The sequence below is a fragment of the Syngnathoides biaculeatus genome, chromosome 1 (assembly GCF_019802595.1).
Source record: "Syngnathoides biaculeatus isolate LvHL_M chromosome 1, ASM1980259v1, whole genome shotgun sequence".
In the NCBI taxonomy this organism is placed as follows: domain Eukaryota; kingdom Metazoa; phylum Chordata; class Actinopteri; order Syngnathiformes; family Syngnathidae; genus Syngnathoides; species Syngnathoides biaculeatus.
In genome coordinates, this window is record NC_084640.1 from 13483670 (window position 1) to 13506893 (window position 23224).

General features: G+C 45.4%; 3 protein-coding genes across 3 annotated transcripts; 1 reads left to right on the forward strand and 2 right to left on the reverse strand.

Annotated features, from left to right (window-relative positions):
* The first annotated feature begins 6091 nt into the window (after nt 1–6091).
* Nucleotides 6092–7767, forward strand: LOC133499948 (cathepsin S-like). Its single transcript, XM_061818408.1, has 7 exons — nt 6092–6313; nt 6396–6518; nt 6670–6816; nt 6901–7125; nt 7196–7361; nt 7437–7539; nt 7623–7767. The coding sequence occupies exons 1-7, from the start codon at nt 6194–6196 to the stop codon at nt 7720–7722; spliced, it is 984 nt and encodes a 327-aa protein (XP_061674392.1). The 5' UTR covers nt 6092–6193; the 3' UTR covers nt 7723–7767.
* A 4207-nt stretch (nt 7768–11974) lies between these two features.
* Nucleotides 11975–18651, reverse strand: LOC133503921 (synaptic vesicle glycoprotein 2A-like). Its single transcript, XM_061825929.1, has 13 exons — nt 18587–18651; nt 16079–16735; nt 15828–16008; nt 15591–15742; nt 15380–15513; nt 15218–15307; nt 15025–15132; nt 14097–14185; nt 13862–14026; nt 13069–13202; nt 12656–12862; nt 12287–12446; nt 11975–12189 (listed from the first exon to the last, which is right to left on the reverse strand). Exons 2-13 carry the CDS (start codon nt 16677–16679, stop codon nt 12006–12008), a joined length of 2205 nt encoding a protein of 734 aa, XP_061681913.1. The 5' UTR covers nt 16680–16735; nt 18587–18651; the 3' UTR covers nt 11975–12005.
* Nucleotides 18652–19269: 618 nt separating this feature from the next.
* sf3b4 (splicing factor 3b, subunit 4) lies at nt 19270–21796 on the reverse strand. The gene is made up of 5 exons (XM_061825942.1): nt 21703–21796; nt 20750–20878; nt 19953–20645; nt 19681–19842; nt 19270–19599 (listed from the first exon to the last, which is right to left on the reverse strand). Exons 1-5 carry the CDS (start codon nt 21734–21736, stop codon nt 19424–19426), a joined length of 1194 nt encoding a protein of 397 aa, XP_061681926.1. The 5' UTR covers nt 21737–21796; the 3' UTR covers nt 19270–19423.
* Between the last annotated feature and the right edge of the window lie 1428 nt (nt 21797–23224).

A 23224-nucleotide genomic window follows, 5' to 3' on the forward strand; every position in this document is an offset into this window, starting at 1 on the left:
GTAATTAGTCCACCCCCCCCCACCACCCCCCAAAAACCCAACGCCGGCCCCCGCCGGCATCTCGGGGTCCCTGCGGTGGGGCCCTCGGGACCTTTGGCAATGCTAACGGCTTCTTCGTCTCTTAAGTCTCATGTCAAAGCACCAACGTGCCAATTTGAATTAGTATGCAAACGAAATGAATGATTTCGCCTCGTGAGGATAAGCGGCAAAGACAACGGACGGATGGATGAATGATTTCGACGATGGTGTTAAAAAAAGCAGGTCAAATTGATCCATGTTAAGGTCCCAGAACCTAGAAAAAATTTACAAATGGAAAAGAAGTTGGATAAAATCTGCCCTGTTTTTTTTTTTTTAAAAAAAGATTTAATTTCTTCTTCTTCTTCTCCCTTCAACGATATATGTATTTCAAATATTTTTGTGAATTCATCTTAAAGCGGGTCACATTGAGCCGTGAACATTTTCAGCACAGCGGTAGAAGCAAATACCGGCCGGTTAGGGAACAGCTACAACAAGCAAACTATGGTAATAACCTTAAAAAGATCCATTTACTGTTACACTTTATGATCATAGTAATAAATAAGTATAATTTCAACTTTTTAATACACCTCAGTTTTTTTATTTTATTTTTATTTATTTCGGGGATCAATTTTCTTTGTTTAGGACACCAAATGGAATGAGGAAGAGCTTTTAAAAATAGTTTCAACATTTGTATAGTTAAAGGAAGAAAAGGACAAAATACAAAAATATGAGTTCTATCAATTAATATATATTTTTTCATAAATATTGCTTAACATACCTTCCCTATTTTAATGTTAGTCAACGTTAGTCATTACGGCGTATTTCTCCAGTTAGTACTCAAGCGGCTGCTTCGTGAGATGACAGTCGTGGTGATATTAAAGCTGATGTATTTTTTTCAGCCGCCACCCCCTCCCCTTTTTTTTTTTTAATTTTCAATTTTATTCTTTTTATTTTTTGCAGGTGTGTTTTCGCCTCTGTTATTCCCCCTGTTGCTGTTGCCCGATGTAAATATGAGCAGCTGAAGTCAGCAGACACCAGTGTGTGAGAAAACACAGTTAACCCCCCCCCCCCCCAACACAGGCCTCACTGGACGACCCCCCCCCCACCACACACACACCACACACACACACACACACACACATCTGGAAGCGCACACGGTGAGATCACACTTCGGAGGCCCGCATGACGCGAGTGCCCAAGGAAGACATGGGCAAATATTAGCAGATATTAATCACACGGTAGACTTTTATATCATCTCAGAGGCCGGGGGGGGGGTGGCGGCGGGGGCTCGGGTGAATGTTGTTTAGGTGGGGGCGGGGGCACAGGGAGGGCGAGGGGGGGGGGGATCAAAAGGCCACTTTGCAGCGACAAACAGTAAGTGTTAAAGGACGACACGACGAAGGCGGCCGGCCGACGTTATTTGCTCACAGGACGTGTGACTTGAGAGCCCCCCCCATCTTGGCCACCCCCCCCCCCCCCACCTCCGACGGGACTTCCTCACTTCTGGAAATGCACAATTCAAATCAGGAGATTGTTTCACGCAATCAGATGGAACCGGGAGTGGCGGGTTGGGGTGGGGGGCGTCCTCCTCCCTACCTTGAGAAGTTAAGAAAGGGGAAAGTCTTCAAAATGGCTCCTTTGAACCAAAATGGCCGACTTCCTGTTCAGTTCCCGACGTGGTTTCTTCAGAGTTTTTCGTCCGAATTTTGCGTGGATGGGTGAAGCCGATGCCAGGGGGGGCGCCAGGGCCGTAGCGAGGAGGATTTGGGACGTTTGCGGCTGAGGGATGGGCGGAGTGGAGGGGGAGGGGGGGGGTCAGGGGTCGGGGGTCGGGGGGTTCTGCGCGCCGCACCGTAAAGCGGAGGAGGTAAACAAAGGGGGCCGACCTGCTTTTTACTGCCTTCCCACGCCAGCTGATTGAAAAGTGTTACCTGGAATATGGCGAGTGCCCCCGTGGCCCCCCCCCCCCCCAGCCAATGTGAATGCAGGCGTAGGGTCCCAGGTGTACAAATAGCAAACAGTGGGGGCACATCAAAGGCTCTCATTAAAAGACAATAGATGAATCACACACCCCCGCCCCCGAAGTCCCCCCCCCCCCAATAAGACCCCCGTCCCCATCTATGGGGCCTGACTTACTGCCCCCTTCTGTTCAAGTCCACTCAATTAGAATGTGTGTGCGCATCAAGAGAGGAAAACATGAGTAAGATTTGGGAAGCACACACGCACACGACTACCGACAGTCAAATCATGTGACACCTCCCGACCAATCAGTGACGAAAGGGGAATTGATCCTCACCTTTTCCCGTTAGGCGTCGCCACAGCGTGTCGTCGAATCAAGCAAAATATTTTTGGGGGTCATTTTTTTAAAAATTGGTGTCCAATATTTTTATTTTTTTTTAGATCAAATGTAAAAATAGATTACAATAACTGCTGAAAAAAAATCTGAATTACACATCATTGCATTTTTTTCAAGTTGAAATTTGAACACTTTTTTTGCTTAAAAAATGTATTATTTTTATTAAAATAACTTAAGCATAGGTGATGTAATTTTAGAAAAAAATTGAAGGCAAGGTATAATTTATTTTAGATTAAATGTAAAAATAGTTTTCTATAACTGCTGAAAATCTGAATTACACGTCATTGTATTCTCTTTTTTTAACCAACAATTTTTTTCTAGTTCAAATTTGAACAGTTTTTATTAAAAAAGTTATTACTATTATTATATATATATATAATAATTATTATTATTATTTTAGTATTAATGCAATCATTTTGTTGGTCTTAAATCCTTTTTTTGTTGTTGTTGTTGCCCCCAACCATATAAATGACTTTTTAAAAAAATCCCTTTCTTTTTCCTTTATATTCTTTTTTTGGGTGCGGGGGACTTAATAGATAGATAACATAACAAATATTAAAATGAGTTGAACAAATATGGCCAATGTAAATTGTGTAGGCCATTTTCATTTTGATGTCGGGAGTATTATAGTATTTTATTTCAATGATATTTTGTCGAAAAACCAACTGAGTGAACTTGTTTGTCCAATATAGTGAAAGTAAATTTCTCCTACTCACGTTCTCTTAGTTTTTGAATTCTCTATTGGGTTTGGGTCAGGGTTCTTGTTGTTTAAATCTGTGATCGTAGTTCTTATGCATTTAATTTGGCTCAAAAAGCTGACACAAAACATATTCTAAACCTTTTCAGGTGGAAAAAAATCTTTTAATGTCAGTCGTGACGGTCGTACTCAGTACTTTTTTGGGGGGGTGGTACGTGGTGTAAAATATTTAAAAATGGCTGCTAAAGATCACGTAGATGAGAAAAGCGCATTCGTAATGTTCAAACGCCGAAAACTAGCATTGCGTCTGTCGCCTTTGCGACTCCCGTGATGCGCCGATTTCCGATGACTCCGTCCCGGGAAACGACGGCGGGGCCCGGCCGAGGGTCCGCCGTCCGCAGCTTTGATGGCCGGGCGCCTCTTTGTAGTGGAGGCCTGGAGATGGCCTGTTGGTTAAAGCCGGGGCCTTAAACGGCCTCCTTTAACAGGAAGCAGTTTACACGGTGACGCTCAACCTGCCCGTGGGCCTCTATTGTCCCCCCCCCAGGAGAGGGAGCCTGCATCCCCACTTCATTAGCATTTCCATAATAAAGGAGCAGTAATTGCCCCTTTTCTTCGGCTGCCCCTTCATCTTGGTCTGACTCCTCACTTCCTTTTTTTCTCTCCTTCTGCCCTCTTTAAAGCGTCCACTCGAGCGCAAATAAACACGTGGGATAGATGACGGGGTAGCACAAGTGCGCACACCCTCTTGTCACCGGGAAAGTGCGGCTGTTCACAATCAGACGCATGTTAAACGGCACGAGTTGTCGCTTTGATTAACACAGAATAAAGTTCAGATGTTGTCGTCGGCTTTCATTGGCGTTTTCACTCAAACGTCTAAAGATATTGTGGGGGGGGGGGTAATCAGAGGCACATTAAATGGTGGCATGTATGCGCCGATTGACATTTAACATGAGTTTGAATGCGATTGGTGGATTCCGAACACGGACACATCCCCAGTTACAAGAGGGTGTGCACACTTGTGCAGCCACTTTATTGCATTTGTTTATTTTTATTTCCCCTCTTGATTTTTTTTCCCACCCAGTTGTGTTGTACAACTTGTATGTCACACAAATGGAGGAAGAAGTTGAGAAATGATTTATCTTTGGCTCAATTTTTGATAGGGTTGGGTTTAAACAGGGGTGTGTCGAGTTTTTATATGAGCCGTAGATAGATTTAGTTGCTTTTATTTGGGATTTTTTTGCTGTTATTCATTCATCCATTTATCAGTGGATTCCGACAGAACTGTACGCTAGCTGACTTAGCTTAGCGTAGCACAATTGCCGCTAAATCTCATTCATCCCATTGACGGTCGTTGGATTCAAATATTCACGTCAACACGGACGACTGGTAATTAATAACTTTTTTTTTTTTTGAGGCGTCCGAAGTGTGTCGAATGGCAGACGGCGACAAAAGCGGAACGCGACTCGAGCCGAACATGTCGATCGACACCTCGGACGTGACCGACATCGGCACCGGAAGCCTTTTCACTAATATTTGCGGCGTTCTCGTGACACCTCGGCGGTTGGGGCACGAAGGTAGAAAAGCTGTCAAGATGGGGAGGGTCCGGTGCGGGAAACCCCCCCCCCCGAGTGACTTGAACCATTTTAACCGCGGCCCCATGCCGGCGCAGACAAAAGAGCCGGGCCCCAATCACCGTCTGCTCTTTTGTTGTAGGGGGAGCCAGCGAGGCTAGGAACTGAGTTCCGGGGGGCCGCCGTCGCTGCTCCCGCGGGCCGCGGAAGACCCCCTAAGCGTCTTGATTTGCTCGGGAGGCTGCTTTTTCCCAGGTGACAGTAAAGGCAGCACTTTTTCTGGGCCTTTTCTTCTTCACCCACTCAAAAATCCATCCATCCATCCATTTTCTCAGCCACTTATCCTCACAAGGGTCGTTCCACACCGGCGGGGTGGAACCCGGGTCCTCACGACTGCGAGGTCAAGGCTTAACCAGCTGACCCACCGTGCCGCCCCGCTCAAAAATCGACACTTCAAAACAAAAGTTGTTCAAAACATAATTTGCTCTCAAGTTGGCCAGGCCACAACATTTATGGCTACAAAATGACAAAAAGATGAAAAAATACATTCAGAAAATATTCACTTTTCTCAATTATTATCTTGTTGTAGATGTTGTTGCTAATCATATGAGCAATCCAAATTTGTGGCAGTGCATGAAAAGAAAATAATATAAAAAGGTTCAACCAACCAATTTGAAGTATATTTCGCAATGTTCACCCTTTTGAAATATTTACACTCGTAGGTACTTTATTCATCAGTGCATATGAAGTAATCTTACATTCCTTCTCAAACTTGACATATTTTAGCCTTCATAAATTCGTCAATATCAGGTGTCAAATCGTTTATGTGGTCGTTGGTGCGCTCCTGTGTGGACAAAATGACAACATACAACATAATTATTTAAAAAAAACAGGTTCCACCAAAAATACTGTACCTCTTTTGAACTGACACAGATAATTGTTTTTTTAGACTGTCCTTTCTTTTAAAATTTAATGAAAAATAAAAAAATTAATCGGTAAACATTTTCTCTTTTTCTACTCTGCCTCAATCCCATCCTCGGCCCTCTGCTGCCACCCGCTGCTCAGTTGTTGCAACTGCACGGAGAATGCTTCATTTAATGTCAGCTACAGCTACAGACGTTCAAGTTTTATTTGCTGGTATATGTTTTTATATTTTGATATGATAGGTCAAATTTGAACTATGAACCATTTTTCGACACAATTTAAAACATTCAAAAAATGTTCAAATTGTTGACTAAATATAGAACAAAAAATAAATTATGTTGATTGTTTTTGTAAAACTATTTTAATTGCATCTATTAGGCTGTTTTTTTTATATTAATATTTTTTACTTCAGGCAAGGGCATATTTATATATAATTTTTTTTAAATTTCAGGGTGGGGCAATCAAACGCAAGCTGCGGCAATCATCTGCAGGTGTGCACGTCGTCAATGGGATAAAAAGGAGTTTTCGCAAAGGGGACGAGGACGTCTGCTCACCAGGTCGGTTCAACGCTTCAGCAATTTTTATTATTATTTCATTTTTAACGCCCGTGCGGATCCGGCGGCCATGTTTCGGAGCCTGCTGTTCGCAGTCCTGTGGGGATTAACGGAGGCCGACGTCAGCCCTGCCCTGAACGGACACTGGGAGCTGTGGAAGCGGGCCCACAATAAAGTTTACTCCCACCAGGTAAGGTGATGTCTTTTTAAAAAAAAAAAATAAATAATAATAATAATAATAATAATTATAAACACTTTTTTTAAAAATTAAGGTGGAAGAGTCCGGTCGCAGGCAGATCTGGGAAAAGAACTTGCAGATGATCAACTTCCACAACCTGGAGACCACGTTGGGCCTGCACACCTACGAGCTGGCCATGAACCACCTGGGGGACCTGGTAAGAGACCCGTTGAGCCGCTGATCCTCAAAAGGGTCCAAGAGTGGTACTAAGAACCACTCAAATGTTCCGACTTTGCATCCAGTTTAATCCGCTTCAGTACATTTCGTGTGTCTTTTGGACCCAGTTACAGAACTTTTTTTGTCTCCAGACCGGCGAGGAAGTGAGCGGCCTGATGACCGGCACCGTGGTGCCCTCGGACCTGGATCGGATCCAGTTGAACTTCAACTGGGAGCCGAGCGCCCCGCGGTCTCTGGATTGGCGGGAGAGCGGCCTGGTGACCGAGGTCAAAATTCAGGTGCCGCAAGTCTGACGCCCCTGAGATCGTACGGACGGCGACCCCCCCCCCCCCCCCCCCTCGTAACGCCGACTTCCCCGGCAGGGTTCTTGCGGCTCCTGCTGGGCCTTCAGCGCCGTGGGGGCTCTGGAGGGCCAGCTGAAGAAGAGAACCGGCGAGCTGACGTCTCTGAGCCCCCAGAACCTGGTGGACTGCTCTCTGGACTTCGGCAACCACGGCTGTCACGGCGGCTTCATGACCAACGCCTTCCGCTACGTCGTCAAGAACGGCGGCATCGATTCGGACCAGGCCTACCCTTACAAGGCCAAGGTCGGACCGTCACGGACTTCATTTGATTTTCTTAGTCCAGTTTTACAAAGTCCTCCCCGATCCCCATCAGCGCGGCGAATGCGCGTACAAGCCTCAGGACCGCGCCGCCAACTGCTCCGGTTACTCGTTCGTCCCCAAGGGGGACGAGGACGCCCTCAAGCTCGCCCTTGCCAACGTGGGCCCCATCTCGGTGGCCATCGACGCGTCGCGCCCCAAATTCCACTTTTACCACCACGGTGAGCATGCAACGTATGATTTGCTCTATGTAAACATTTTCCACACAATTTTCCTTTTTTGGGGGTGCCGTTAAGGAGTGTACGAGGACCTGGCGTGTACCCAGAAAGTCAACCACGGGGTGCTGGCCGTGGGCTACGGCACGGAAGGAGGAAGCGACTACTGGCTGATCAAGAACAGGTGTGCTGTCTTCTTTTTAGCATGCGCTGTATTTTTATTTTTCAGTCTCTAAATTTTGTCTTTTTCCGCCGACGATATCGCAGCTGGGGGGTAAAATTCGGTGACCGAGGTTACATCAAGATGGCCCGCAACAGACGCAACCAGTGCGGCGTCGCCCTCCACGCCTGCTTCCCGGTTATGTAAATAAGCTTTTTGTCTTTAATAGTGTTTTTGAATTATATTTACTGTTTTTTTTTTTTTTTTTTTTTTTTTTTTTGTATCTTCTGGATGCTTTCATGAAACTTTTGGGCTCTTTACTACAAGTATGCAAATGGATTGCTCTGCAGGAAATTAAATGTTTCACCTTCTTACTGGTCTGTTTGTCACTCTTTTTTTTTTTTTTTTTTTTTTTTTTTATTTTTTAAGTGTGCCAATCAGGAAAGGGAAGAGGGCTCTGTCAAATATGAGCAAAGTGGATTGAAAACTGGGTCAAACAGAAGTAACTGTCAGTCTCCTTTTCTGGACTATTTATTTAAAAAATAAACTTGTGCAAAATTTGGTCACTTTATCTAAATAGAAAATTTAGGACTTTTTTTTTTTTTTAACTTATGTGAGATTTGTTAGTCACTATGTAAATAGCAAAATTAGGACTTTTTTTTTAATTTTTTTTTACTTGTATCCAAGATTTCTTAGTCACTAAATCGGAAATTTAGAATTTTTATGTATGAATCCTCCACACTTTTTTCTCAGTTTTATTTCCCAGGTGTATTTCTTGCAACGGAACACAACTCTCACAAAAGAATTGACATCACATTGTTTTTCATGTCAGCATCACCAATATATTCAAATACTGAAGTCACTAAGAAGAAGCCATTTGTCTTTTTTTTTTTTTTACAAACCAAAGACGACACTCCATAAAACACTTGCACAGATCCCCCCCCCCCCCCAATATTCCTGAATCTTCCACAAATACCATATTTGCACATACAAACTTTAATTTTTCTTTTAACAATACATTGATTCTTGGAGTTTAACTCAAAGTTTGAGTAGTTTGTCCATACAAGGCAAACTAAAAATAACCAACTGTAATGAATTCTTGCAGCTTTTATTTTGTCATTTCTTGGCATCGGGCATGTCCTCTTCCTTTTTGGGGCGGGTGGGGGTGTAATAATCCATAAAACATTTCATCTATAGGGATCCATTCAATAAAGCTTTAAGTATATATACAATGAATGCACATGTCTATTTTTAATAACTCCACTTAGTTGAACCTTTTGAGGACGCTCAATTTGAGCAGGAAAGGCTCCAACTACGCCCACACTTTGCTTTGCCCCAATCTAAGATTTGACCTTTTGACCTTTTTAATGCACATTTCTTGCCGTTCCTTCCGACATGGCTACGTCCTTTTTGACCATTGGTGTACACAGTTTATAGATCTTAAATACATTTACATATACTGTGTATACTACAAATATGTAAATATATTTAAACCACATTAGAAATGTATAAATATATTTGAGAAATATTGAAAATATTTTTTTAACTCTATACAGGGAAATATTTAAATATTGGAAGCATTTTAAATACACCCACATATCTTAGCTATATGTGTTATAGGGATTTAAAATATTTCTAAAACATACACGTTCAAAACATATTTTGGACATGGTCAACACAATTAAAAAAATTCAAACATTTTAAATATCTGGAAAAATATGAAAAGTACATATATAAACTGTCGTATGATCAAAACATGTTTTCAATACATATCAATATATGTATATATATGTGTGTGTGTGTGTATATATATATATATATATATATATATATATATATACACATACACACACATTGAAATATTTCTAAAATATAGTGGTCAAGAAAAAACATTTTGAACATATAAATACACATTTCAGACATTTTAAAACATTCAAAATGTATTTAAAATATATTGTAAATAGATTTATGAATTGGACATTTTAACATGTTTTTAATGCAGTAAAATATATTCAATAAAAATATTCCAGAAATATTTGTATGCCTTTAAATTGCATTTTATACATTTGGGATTTATATTTACTGTGTGTATTGAATAAATATTACAAATGTATTTCGAGATATATTTGCAATATATATTCATTTTAATATATTTGTGAAATATATTGATATTCGTACATATTTTCAATATTTAAAAAATATATTTAAAACATTTTACATAAAAAAATAACAAAATGAAGCTAAACAAAGGAGCACAGCCACCACTTTCTGAACATTAATATAAAAACCTCACTTTGATCAAGAACAATCACTGCAAGCAACGTACCGATGTCGTCATCACGGTCAGACGATTAAAAAGAAAAATAATGCTAAAAACGCTACTTTTGCGTTTCTTTTAAAGACACAAACGGCCGGCACACAACAGACGTCCAAAAATGTCAGACAACACGACACGAACATGCGTCACCATCGCTCGGCGGATTGAGCCGTCCATTGTTTTCTCTGTCTTTTTTTTTTTTTTTTTTTGGACCCACAAAAAGAGCACCCAGGTGTGTTATGTTAAATCCGACGCTGCATAAATGCGAGGTGGCGCCCCCACCCCCACCAGCCCCCTCCCCATTTTTCTCGGAGTGTCGGAAAATATGCCGCAGATCTAATTTTTCAACTCTCTCAAACGTGGGCAAGATTGCGTATTGAGGGGTGGAAATGCTTCTCATTTGAGCTGCTAGCTTAGCTTAGCATGAAAAAAGAAATAGGAAACAGCTAGCTTGGATTGCTAACAGTCAAATCAGTTTCCCCATGGTGGGTTGAATTATTTCCTCACATCTTCGGAAAATATGCGCACCTCTACATTTTTTTTTTTTTTTTTACGGGTAATGTGTATTTAATGTTTATGCTAAGCTAATTGCTAAGTTGGACATTAGATAAAATAAACACACTTTTGAGCAAACTGTCTCAAATGAAGGCAAAACCGGTTTGTTTGTTTTTTGTGGGGCAGGTACTCTCATTTGAGTTGTTAGCTTAGCATAAAAAACAAAAACAAAAACAGGAAAAGTCAGTCATCAGATATGTTGAAAACTGTATCCATGCTGGGTTCACTGATGGTTATTTTCTCACATATATTGAAAATGTAAACACAACTACGTGTCTTTTGTTTTCTTTCATTTCAAGCTAGCTGTTTTCCACCAATATTTAATTTTCCATGCCAGGCTAACTGCTAGTTCAATTATGCAAACACACTTTTGTGTAGACTGTCTCTCAAATGTTAGCACAGCGCTAGCGTTAAGCTCTTTCTGTGTACCGAGGCTTATGACCAGGTCTACTAACGCCAGAGCCGCGCTAACGCTAGCGTCGCATCACCGCATAAACCGCAAGGATGAAAGTGTGTGAAAAAAGTCGCGGCTTGTTGGCCGGAAATAACGGTATTTATTTTTAGTCATTTAAGATGTTAGCCTGGCTTAACGTTCCCAAAATAAAAGCAGCTAGCTTGGGTGGCTAACCGTAAAAGTCACGGAATGAACGTTGGCTATTTCTGATAAACGTATGCTTGTGTTGTGAAGAAATACAGCTGTTCCAAATGTGATTTAAATATAGACATAACCTGTTTTGTTTTTGGGGGGATTTTAAAGCAATTCTGCAAGCTAGCTGTTTATGCTAAGCTAGGCTAGGCTAACTGATGTTTAGGCAAGGCGAACCTACAAGGATGCACGCGAAAATGAATTTTCACTCATTGATTGTCCATACAAACCGGATGTTAACTTTTCGGGAAATGATATGATGATTTTTTTCTTTTTTTTTTTATTGCATTTTGGTCACGTTTGTATGCCTTATCATCATTGATGTAATCAGGCATTGTCATGCAACAACTTTTTTTTAAATTATGAGAAATAAGCAAAAGTGAGGACATTCATTTCGGGATTCCCTCGGAGGAGTTTGCGAAATTTCGATTTCGGTCCAAAATGGCCCACTTGCTCGAATTCTGGCATGCGCTACTCAGTCTTTTTAGTGGCGGCCATATTGAATCCATTCAATTGCAACTGAAAAAGTCAGCCATTTTGGATCCAAGCAACCATTTTGTGCAAATCCTCCGGCGCTCTAAAATTGTCAACGCTAGCACTCTCGTGAACTTTTTGTTTTTCAAAATGTAAACTCTGCCTACTCTCTGTACATTCTGCTCCTAAGAACCAATTGGCTGGATTTGTAGTGGAATGACGCAAGTTTCCCCACCCGACACACGCATGCAACACACCCACAGACTCGCCTGCACCACTAAACAAACGGGAGTCCCCAAAGGTCAATATGCGTCCCCCTAAAGAAGATGACGGCACCCACATTGAGGAAGATTCTGGGACATCCCCCCCCCCCCAAAAAAAAAAAAAAAAAAAAAAATGGTGAAGTAGTCTCGAACAGACGGCGCTCGGACTGTGCCCTGCTCCACCCGCCCGGACTACACCCCCCTCCCCCCGCCCCCCTGCCGGTGCTCCGGGTCACTACTGTAGCACTTGGCCTCGAGTTTCGGGCAACTTGGTGGCGAGGAAGCTACCTGCGGCCAGCGCGCCGGCGGCAAACAGGATGGGCACGGCCTTGGTGATGCCCACAAAGGACTGGAAGATGCTGATGCCCAGCACGGCTGCCAACTTGCAGAGGGCGTTGAGGAATCCGAAGGCCGTGGTCCTGCACGCGACACCCGACAGAACGAATGCTAACTATTCTCGTATCAGTTACCGTCAAACATCGTGTCAAAATGTCGTCGCCGAGGAGGGAACGTTACCTTTTATCAGACGGGTAGAGCTCCACGGTGATGACGTCCAGAGCGTTCCAGGAGGCGATGCTGATGCCGCCGAAGAGGCACAAGAGGGCGATCATGCCCGACTCGCTGTTGCCGAACATCAGGAAGAAGCAGCTGACGCACGAGATGACGCTGGACCCCGCTGCGGGGACCCAAAGGAGCCATTGTTCACAATTACGCTAATTTTGTTAGCCTCTCTATGGTGTTTTGCATTATATGTTAGCATGATGCTAGTGGATTGTTGCTTGACAAAATTGCGGTTCGGTTGAATATTTTGGTGCCACACATTGTTTCGTCATCATATTTATGTGTCAGTTTTGAATTTGAACTCGGAGTGACACGGGCGCCTACCCAGCATCCTCAAACGTCCGATTTTGTCCATGAGCAGAGCGGAAACGATGTTGCCGGGCAACACGGCGAGCGTCCCCAGGAAGTTGACGAAGTAGATCATGTAGGCGTTGTTGAAGTCGTCGCTGAAGTCCAGCATGCAGCCCTCCTTGTTGTGCAGGAACGTGCTGTTCACCAGCTTGCAGTTCACAAACCTGTACTTGAACAAGTCTGGGACCGCAGATAAACATAGATCATCACCTGAGCTATTATTATCCATTCGATCGATTTGTGCTAATCGCGCGGCCAATTAGTAACGCAATGGAGACGGGCCGGCTTTGCGGCCGCTGCCACGGCGGCGATTTCCGCGACGCCGTCTCCCGGGGTTACCGAGGACGACTTCGGGCCCCGATGTGGCCTTTGCGTGTCACTAGTACCCGTGTTGTAGAACAAGCTAGCGATGAAGGTGCAGTTGCGGAAGACGGTGTGCGTGGACGTGATGTCCTCGAAGTAGCACTCCTCAAACACCGAGTCCTCGAAAACCATTGACTTCATCTTCAGGTTCAGGAACCTGCCGGGGGGGGAAGCAACGGGGGAGTTTTTGAGACCAGTCCTTGTCAAACTGGGCTGTGCTAGCCATAACTTAAAATTATATGCAATAAATGATGATTTTGTAATGGGCATACCAACAAAACATACATACATTTTTTGGGGTAGAAAGAAGGTCAAAACAGTCGTTATAAAAAGTCCACACACCCCTGTTCAAATGGCAGGTTTTTGTAATAAAGTGGATTTCACATTTCTTTTTGCAATATTAATTGATAAATAACCTGTAGAACTAAAAAAAATCAAGTGGGAAGTAAATATAAACAATTGGACTAATAGGACAAGTGTGCACACCCTCATAACTGGGGGTTGTGGCTGTATCGGAATCAGCCAATCACAATCAAATGTGTTAAATGGAAGTTAGCACACACTTGCCATCTTTCAAAGTATCTCTGATTAAACACGAATAAAGTTTGGCTGTTCTAGCAGGCCTTTCCTGCCATAATGTCGTTTGTGCCAAAGGTTTTGTGCTAAATATCCATAATTCAGGCCTCAGTTTCAGCCGAGGCCCCAAAACATGATTGAAATGATTTATTTTGGCTTCATATTGTTTCTCTCGCAAATACCCAACATCTGAACCGGGGTGTGTGGACTTTGTATAAGACTCTGCCAAAAGCAACTCACTTGTCATTGAAGTAGTAGCCCTGACGGTGCACCTGGTTCTCCAGCGTGAAGTTGAAGGTGACGAGCTCCACGTGCTCCTTGCTGAAGGTCTTGGTGCGGGACTCGTACTCCTGCTTCTGGATGTACTTGATCATGTCCGGGAACCAAACGGTCAGGCCGTAGTAGCTGCACGCAAAAAAGTACCCCTAGTGGGGAAAACCTGGCGAAAACCGCATTTGGCCACGTCTGTTTTTACCTGAACGACATGGTGAACCAAACAGCCATGAGCATGAAAGTGGTCCGCTTGTATTCCGGACTGAAGCAGGCCAGGATGTTATTCCGGATCTGCGATGATTCCAAATTCACGTTATTAAAGAAACTGTGAGGATAAGCGGTATGGAAAATGGATGGATTTTTTGTTTTTTTTTAAGAGTCTTGGATCAGGGGTGTCCACGCGAGAACGGAATCCACATGAGAACGTATTTACAGGGTGTAACATGCATGCCAGGCCAAGAGGTGGCGCCATAGCGCAAAAATTTCAGGCCATTTCAGCTATTCGGATTTTTTTTTTTTTTATTATGGTTTCTCTATTTTGCAGATTTTCACCTGTTGTAGGGCCGTCTGCAGTGATGCAGACTTTGTATCGGTCCATTATGGTAAAGAGGGAGCTAAGTTGAAGGGCGAATCTCTCAATTTTACCAGTCGATCTTCGTTCCTACCCTCACTTATAGGCATGAGCTGCGGGTCATGACCGAAAGAACAAGATCCCGGATACAAGCGGACGAAATGAGTTTTTCCTCCGTAGGGTGTCCGGGTTCTCCCTTAGGGATAGGGTGAGAAGCTCGGTCATCAGGGAGGGGCTCAGTGTCGAGCCGCTGCTCCTCCGCATTGAGAGGAGCCGGATGAAGTGGCTGCGGGATCTGATCCCGAGGCCTCCCGGACACCTCCTTGGTGGGTGAGGCAAGTCCCACCGGAATGAGACCCCTAGGATGACCCAGGACACGCTGGGTGGCCTGGGAACGCCTCGGAAGAACTGGAAGAAGTGGCTGGGGAACGGCAAGTCTGGGTATCCCTCCTGAAGGTACTTCCACCGCGACCCGACCCGGAAACGCGGCGGATAAATGGATGGAAGTGGGGGCTCCGACGATCCACGGGATTCGGGCCCAGTTTGGGTTTCACCTCACCTGTCGGGAGAGGCTCTTGATCTTGAGGCGGTAGCGCTGCCAGACGGGGGTGTCGGTGCCGCTGTCCACCAGCTCATCCATCTGCTTCACCGTCTTGATGGTGGTCACCTTGGGCAGAAAAACGGCACGATCGGTATCAAGAAACATCAAACCGGTAGATTGACCCGCTCAAAATCAGACGGGATCGGCTCACGGTGAAGACTTTCTCCGGGCGCCCCTTCGCTCGCATGTTGGTGTCGTGCACCTGCTTGAGGATCATCCAGCCTTCGTCGTGCTTGCCGTTCTGTCGCCCGGACACGCCAGCAGCGTCACCGCGCGTTCACGGGCGGCGGCGTTTTATCGGCGACTGACTGACCTCCAGGTAGAAGCGGGGGCTCTCGGGCATGGCGTTGAGGGCGGCGATGGCGGCCACCGAGGGGAAGGCGCACACCAGCACGAAGACGCGCCAGCTGTGGAACTGGTAGGCCGAGCCCATTTGGAAGCTCCAACCTGGTCGGGAACGGAAGCGGGGGGGGGGGGGGGTCAACGGGCGCCAAAACCCCCTCCCTGGGGATTTTGCCGCTCACCGTAATGGGGGATGATGGCCCACGCCATGGCCGAGGCGTAGATGCCGCCGATCATCCAGAACATGCAGAGCCAGCTGAGGTGCTCGCCTCGCTTCTCCTGCGACAGGAACTCCGAGTAGTACGAGAACACGATCGGGATGGAGCCTCCGATTCTGAGAGAATTCGCGTATCGGTCCAAGCGTTATCGTTGGGATTTTGCCGTTATCAATTTCATCATTTCGTTTGTTTTCTTGTTACCCGACGCCCGAGAGGAGCCTGCAGAAGAGGAAGGTGCTGTAACCCTGCACGAAGGACGAGAAGAAGGAGAAGACGCTGTTGATGGACAGCGAGATGAGGAGGGACTGGCGGCGGCCGATCCGGTCGGCCATGGCGCCCCACAGGAAGGCCCCCACCATCATCCCGAAGTACACGATCAGACCTGCGGGACGACACCACACCTCCGTCGCTCGGACCGCGTCCCTCCCTTGGACTGATCCGATTGGACGTACCCAGCATGCTCTTGTTGGGCTCGGACAGACACATGTCCCTCTCGGCGCTGGGCAGGACGAAGCCCACCACGAAGATCTCCACGCCGTCGGCCATGAGCGCCAAGCCCAGCACGAAGTAGAGCGTCCACTGGAACTTTCCGTGGCCGCACTCCTGCAGGATGCTCTCGTACTGCTGCGCCAGCTCCTCCTGGTCTTTCCGCCTCTCCGCCTCGGACGCCGCCGCGTCCCGGAACGGCCGCGGGACCGAGCCGGGCCCGCCGGCCAGGCTGCCTTTGCCCGACTCGGCCCGGGGGATGCCCTGGTACTCGCCCTCGTAGATCTCGTCGTCCTCGTCGTGGCCCTCGGTGGAGTCGCTGCGGCCGCCCTCGTCGTCGTCGGCCGCCTTGCTGTCGCCGCGGTAGTAGCCGCCGCCGCCGCCGTCCTGCGCCGGGTAGCCGTCGTCGTCGTCCTCCTCGAAGCGGCTGTAGGAGCGGCGGCTGTACTCGTCGCTGACCCGGTCCACGCTGCGGCCCACCTTCTTGGACGCCTGCCGCTTGACTTCTTTGGCGATGTCTTTGGCGCCTTTGATGAAGGCCGTCCGGTTTTGGTAGCCGTCCTCCATCTTTTTTTTTTTTTTGGGGGGGGGGTGCTCGTCTTTGGCGGGAAAGCTTCGCAAGACTGGAAAAGGAGGACAAGAGCAGAACCGTCGTGGATTTAATCAGAAATCATTTATACATACTCGAGATTTGATTGTGGCCGTGAAATATGATTTTCTCACTCACCCACATCCGTTTTTTTTTTTAAAACAAAATTTAACACCGCGGCGGCCAATAAAACACACGCGAGCAAATAATGGGGGTGGGGGGGGGGGGGATGAGCGAGTGCCCGGCGACGTCTCAGGGACGAGGCGCTAAAAATCGGCCGGGCTTGAAATGGATTGTTCGCCATGGGTGACATCATCATCATCATCATCTCTGTTTTTTTTTTTTGGTCAAAAAAAAAAAAAGCTCAGTCATGTTTGACAAAAGGCCACAGAAATGGTTTTTCTTCCGCTTTCCTATTGGTCCTCGGGCCGCTAGACTTGTTTGTCCGCGTGTGTTCGTGTGTGTGTCCACCATAAAACAACATGTATTGTGTTTGCAGAGGTGGTTAAAAAAAAAAAAAGAGGGGGGGGGGTTGTGGGGGGGGCGTCAGTGTTTCCTTTTGAGGTCTGGTAGGTGATCATGGTCTGGTCAGCGCATTAAGCACACCTAAAAATACAAGCACTTTGAATCACATTCATATATAACGATGAATATTTAAAAAAAAAAAAAAACAGCAGTCCCCGAAGACAACCTGTCACCTGGATGGATAGGTTGGATGGATGGAGGGACTGATAGATAGATAGATAGATAGATAGATATAGATAGATAGATAGATAGATAGATAGATAGATAGATAGATAGATAGATAGATAGATAGATAGATAGATAGATAGATAGATAGATAGATAGATAGATAGATAGATAGAGATAGATAGATAGATAGATAGATAGATAGATAGATAGATAGATAGATAGATAGATAGATAGATAGATAGATAATAGATAGATAGATAGATAGATAGATAGATAGATAGATAGATAGATAGATAGATAGATAGATAGATAGATAGATAGATAGATAGATGTGTTTTCAGACTGTCCTCGAAGACATACAGGTATTAGGACATTTGAAGCGATCACTCAGTCCCAGAAGGTAAAACTGTGAATTTAGACTCCCGTTGGAGGCAACATGATTTTTTTTCAAGTCAGGGGGCCCCCCTCAAAAAAAAAAAAAAAAATCTAAATGATCTGATAAGACTTTATTTCTGTCAACCAGATCATGTTGTACGTACACAAGCACACCAACTGCCATAATTTACAATGTAAAATACACAATTTCCGGTTTTCCTCGGGTTCCATTCCAAGAAGAAGAAAAAAAAAATAACAGCATTGCCGATCGCTTGGCCTCCGATTGTGCAACACGCTGAACAGGAAAAAAATCAAATCAAATAATAATGGCTAGCGTCCCTTTATTTGCACGCGCGCTTGCTGTTATTGTGCTCTTCATCTTTGCATTGGCGTCGCCGCAGGTCCAATTGTGCAAACGGAGCCTCGGGTTGCGTTCGTAATGGAGAGGAGAGCTGGGGAGGGGACGCGAGCAAAAAAAAAAAAAAAAAAAAATTGAAAAAAAAATTGAAAAAGGCCTCCGAAACGCCGCGCAAATGGGAGGGAAAGCGAGCGGGCAAAATGGCCAATTGCAGCCGATTCCGCGCCTCGGATTCGTGCAAATCCGCCTCGCTGCGAGCTTGTCACGACTTGCAGGCCCAACACACACACGGGAGAATGAAAAAAAGAAAAATTTGAAAAAAAAAAAAAAAAACCATAACGTCCATATCGTTGCGTGCACCCAAACACGCCCATCGCGGCCGTTGCGGTGTGTGACGGAAAAACGGTCCGCGTCTGAAAATGTGACGGGGTTGGTTTTCGTGGACATGAAAGTACTCACCGCGCCTGTCGCTCTCCGGAGGATGAGGATGGCGCTGCTGCTGATGAGGATGAGGAGGAAGTAGAAGGGAGGCTGTTGCTGTGGTGGTGATGATGATGCTGAGAGGAGACCACGCCCACACGCAGTCGTCACCGGAAACCCCCGAAAACGCAGGAACGGTGCCAAGTCATGAAATACACACAAATACCTCCTTAATGTACATTTTTTACATACCCGTGATTCACAACCAATCTACAAATAAATGCAGATTATTAATGAATTGGTTTGATTTTTTTCAGCGACGGCAGAACAAATAAACACCGACAAGTGTTTCCGTACAATTATTTTGTGTATTAATGAAGGTGGCTACTCCATTAGTGTAGGTCAGGGATGGACGATTATGTATTCGCGTTGCTCACGCGGGCGGAACCTTCGTAAAGCACGTCAAGTGAAATATGTGCAAACGAGATGATGACGATGGTATAATTTTTAAAAAATACAATATTGGTAAGCAATTTTGATGCGGTTTGAAGGGGGGCAGGGTTCAAAATGAAAAAAAAAAAGAAATTTACATGTCAATGGGGCAAAAAAATGCATTTACAAATTATCTGTAGCATAGTTTTGAAATAAAAGGGACAATGAATTATGTAAATGATAGTGTGTGTGTGTGTGACATTGTCTTATTTAACAGTGACAAAATCATCCACAATTTGTAATGATTTTATTCAACAGCAGTCTTTCATCTGTACACTGACCCCTGTAAAATACAAAGCTAAAAAACAAAAAAAAACCCAAAGCCATATAAACATGGATTGCCTTTTTTTTTTTCCTTTAAAAAAATGACAAAAGAATCTTGGATTAAGGCGGCATGGGTGCCCTCAAGGGAACGCGAGGGGGTGCGACCGGCGGCCTGGGTGGCATGAGAGGCGCTCTCTGGAAGCCAAAGGGAGGGGGGCGCGGCGGGGCGGCGCCGTAGCCCGGTGGGGGCATGGGGGGCGGCGGCGGTCCTCTCATACCGGGCGGCACGGGGTGACCTGGTGGGGGAGAAAGGGGGACAACGTGTGAGGGGAAAAAAATGATGACAGGGAGGAGGGGGCAGGTTTTGCAGTACGTACCCATGGGTGGTCCGTAGGGGGCTCGCGGGGGCATTCCCATGGGCGGCGGCGGGGGCATGCCGGGAGGCAGCGGCGCACGGGCTTGAGTGGAGCCTGGGGGCGCAGGAGGCGGGGGCACCATGCCGGGAGGCGCCGGAGGGGGCATCGGCATCTGAGGCAAACCTAAATGGGCAAAAATACAGAAAGAGTGACCTCAAAATATATTTTAAATATTGCTGATAGAGAGAGCGAATCAGCGGTCATCAGCACAGCGTCTCCATGGTAACACACACCCGCATGCATGGAGCCGGGCGGGAAGGGCGGCGGCCCGGGAGGGTGCCCGCCGCCCTGGTGGTTGTGATGCATGGCCAAGCCGGGCGGCATGGTCGGCATGGATCCCGGCGGGGGCATCGGGGGGAAGACGCCGGGGGGCGGCATCCCGCCCGGCATGGGCATGCCCGGCCCCATGGACGTCAGCACGGGCGGCGGCACGGCCTGCGGGGGCGGCGCGTCGGCGAACAGCTGGTGAGGCCGGTCGGCCTGCGACAGCGGGTTCTGGGCGGCCAGCAGCCGCTCGGCGGCCGAGCCGTGCCGCTCCCCCTTGGAGTCCTTCTTGAAGGCGTAGGACACGGTGATGGGCCGGTTGCACAGGTACTGGCCGTTCATGGCCTCGATGGCGGCGTCCGACGCGTCGAAGCTGGCGAAGTTGATGAAGGCGTAACCCTTGGAGTTGCCCGTGTCGGGGTCGCGCATGATCTTGGGAGTCTGCAGGATGACCCCGAAGGCGCTGAACGTGTCGTACAGCAGCTTCTCGTCGATCTCCGAGTCCAGGTTGCCGATGAAGATGTTGGCGCCCACGTCCAGGTTCTTGTTGTGCGCCGACGCCTTGTTGACCCGGATGGGCTTGCCGTACAGTTTAATCATGTTCATGATTTTGATGGCGTAGTCGGCGTCCTCTTCGCTCAGGAACTCCACGAAGCCGTAGCCTAAAACGGAGAGCAAGATCAACCGCGGCAGGGGTGCCTTGACTTCAGAGAATGTAACATTTGAAATTTTAAAGGCTAAAAGGGTTCTGGATACTCATGCGGACCCTGGTGTTGGCCCGTCACCCTGTCCTTGGGCATGTGCGTGTTGACGACGGGACCGGCCTGCAGGAAAAGCTCCCATAGCAACGGCTCGGACACTTTCTCGTCCAAGCCGCCCACGTACACTGTGGCATCTGCATAAAAAAATGTATATATTTAAAAAAAAAAAAAAAATCAAAACACAAATAAACGAATCATAAGATTTAATGTAAAACAGCCATTTTTACTCAATATTGCATATCAAATAAGGCATACGTATACTCAATGTCCTCTAAGTATATTTTAAAATCTATATGTTAGCCACTTCAGATAAGAAAATCTTACGTGATGAGATAAGTTTCGTTCGAATGACAAGTGTGACGTTTATGAAGTTATATTCCTGAATTGTCCCTCTGTCACTACCGTACTTCATTCACGAGCGAGCGGATTAACTAACCTGATGAAAAAAAAAACTAAATTTTACTAATTACTAAGAAATACAAACACAAAAACAAAACAACTTACTATGAACATGTAAAAAAAATGTAGTATCTAATGATTACAAAATTAAATGATTAAAAGTTACCTTCGTATATGATAATTTGCTAGTGCTGAATTGACCCTCATCAGTCGCCGTACTTCATTTCCTATTAGCTAGTTTACCTACTAGGCTAACTGTCTCCGTTAGCGGGAATTTATTAATTCCCATAAAAAAAAATAGCATCTGGGCCAATTATACGTTTTGATCTTGACACAAAAGCAGCATATATTATTTTATCGGCTATTACCTCGATAAAATTTAAAGAATTACCGGCGAGCGGCGCGAACGATTACGGCATGCGGTTGTTAGCCAAGATAAAGTCGCAAAAAGAAGCAACAGGAGGAATGCAACACAATAGCAGAAAGATCGCTAAAACAAGCCACATAAATTTCGAGTATATTTAAATGTAGGTCGAGAATAAAGGCGTGATATTATTACCTTGATTTCTTTCGGAAATTGGTCCCGCTGCCATGTTGACTGAACAACGGTGGAAGGGGGCGGAGATGCCACTTGGGATAGACCCGCCTCTTCCGGCGACGTTGCGGAAGTTTAATAATTCGTTAAAAAACAGTTTTCCCTTTTCGCAATCTCGTTACGAAATGTATGATTTTACCTGATTTAAAATTATTTTCATGACCGCTGGTGTTTTCTTCACCAGCTCGTTTCCCTTTTTTAAAACCAATTTAGCACTTTTACGTGACACTTGAAAGAAAGCGAGGGAGCACATTTGTAAACGTGTATCATTGTCTATTTTATTATATATAAATCTAATGTATAAACACTGAATACAAAAACGCGCATAGAAATCCTTTACAAAATGACCAATTCTGTTCAGTTAAAAGACACGGTAGAAACGTCATGCACCAAGGGACAAAATACAAGGTAGCTATAAGAAGTCTACACACCCCTGTTTAAGTTGCATATTTTGTGAATTTAAAAAAAAAAACGAAAAAAAAGTAAGTAAGTAAATGATTTCAAAATTTAAATTCGTGTGAGCACCGACCTGGCATCATTTTAAGTGCTTCTGATTAACCGCAAGTAAGTTCAGATGTTCCAGTTAGCTTTTCCTGGCATTTTTTTTTTTTTTTTGCAATCTTCTGGTCGGCAGCGGTGTGTAGACTTTTGTTTCCGCATTTAGGTTTTGATATGAAAACAAGAGCTTTAATAAATTGCTTACGTAACATATCTACTGGTTATATTGACATTATGTATTCCATATGAGAGCCAATAAAATCATCCCATAGTTAATATGAGAGGCAAGGCAGGGCGTATAAATGCGAGCAGTATTCCAGCTGCCTAGCGGAGTGAGTATTCCATCCCATGAACGCTCTTTTGTGCAGCGTTTGAACCCAGTTATGAAATTACTAAAATTACCGTAGGGATTAAACAGCCCCGGAGTGGTCGCAGGGACGATTAAATCCTTCCTGATCTCATGTTGTGTACCACAAGAGTAAAACGACTTAAGCGAGTACGCGTGCTACCAATTTACTCCATCGCGTCGACTTTCCAAACTCGTCATTCCTTTAAAACATACAGTTCAAATTAGCAGGGAAATACATACGTATAACGTCACATCCGCAGCATGAAAAGAAGTTAGGTCCTATTTGTACCGCGGACGTTTGGACTGGTCCACGCCCTTTAATACTGCAGTGGAAAACGTACATTGTGACGCTGCGGAAGTCATCCGAAATCACAATTGAGTACTGCTACACCTGAGCTGCTGTCAGAGCGACGGAAATAACACAAAAAGACTCACAATTAATCACACACATACTACACTCACCCTCTTCTGCGTTTTACACATTTCCATTTCAGTAATTAAAAAAAAAAAAAAAGCTATACTCTGCGTACTTTGATATACTGTATTTCGGCGGATAGCGGGGCAGCCGGGCGGGTGTGTTATTTACGCAACTACAGATGTGGGAGAATTTTGGCGGTTTGCTGCAATCCATGTCAGGTG

Coding starts and splice junctions, on each gene's coding strand:
- LOC133503921 (XM_061825929.1), bottom strand. CDS start 16,679: ATGGAGGACGGCTACCAAAACCGGACGGCCTTCATCAAAGGCGCCAAA. Junction 12,447..12,655: donor CGGACGTTTGAGGATGCTGG/GTAGGCGCCCGT, acceptor GGGTCCCCGCAG/CGGGGTCCAGCGTCATCTCG. Junction 12,190..12,286: donor CTCTACCCGTCTGATAAAAG/GTAACGTTCCCT, acceptor TGTCGCGTGCAG/GACCACGGCCTTCGGATTCC.
- LOC133499948 (XM_061818408.1), top strand. CDS start 6,194: ATGTTTCGGAGCCTGCTGTTCGCAGTCCTGTGGGGATTAACGGAGGCC. Junction 6,314..6,395: donor ATAAAGTTTACTCCCACCAG/GTAAGGTGATGT, acceptor TTAAAAATTAAG/GTGGAAGAGTCCGGTCGCAG. Junction 7,126..7,195: donor CCTACCCTTACAAGGCCAAG/GTCGGACCGTCA, acceptor GATCCCCATCAG/CGCGGCGAATGCGCGTACAA.
- sf3b4 (XM_061825942.1), bottom strand. CDS start 21,736: ATGGCAGCGGGACCAATTTCCGAAAGAAATCAAG. Junction 19,843..19,952: donor GCCCGGCTCCATGCATGCGG/GTGTGTGTTACC, acceptor TTGCCCATTTAG/GTTTGCCTCAGATGCCGATG. Junction 19,600..19,680: donor CCCCTACGGACCACCCATGG/GTACGTACTGCA, acceptor CTCCCCCACCAG/GTCACCCCGTGCCGCCCGGT.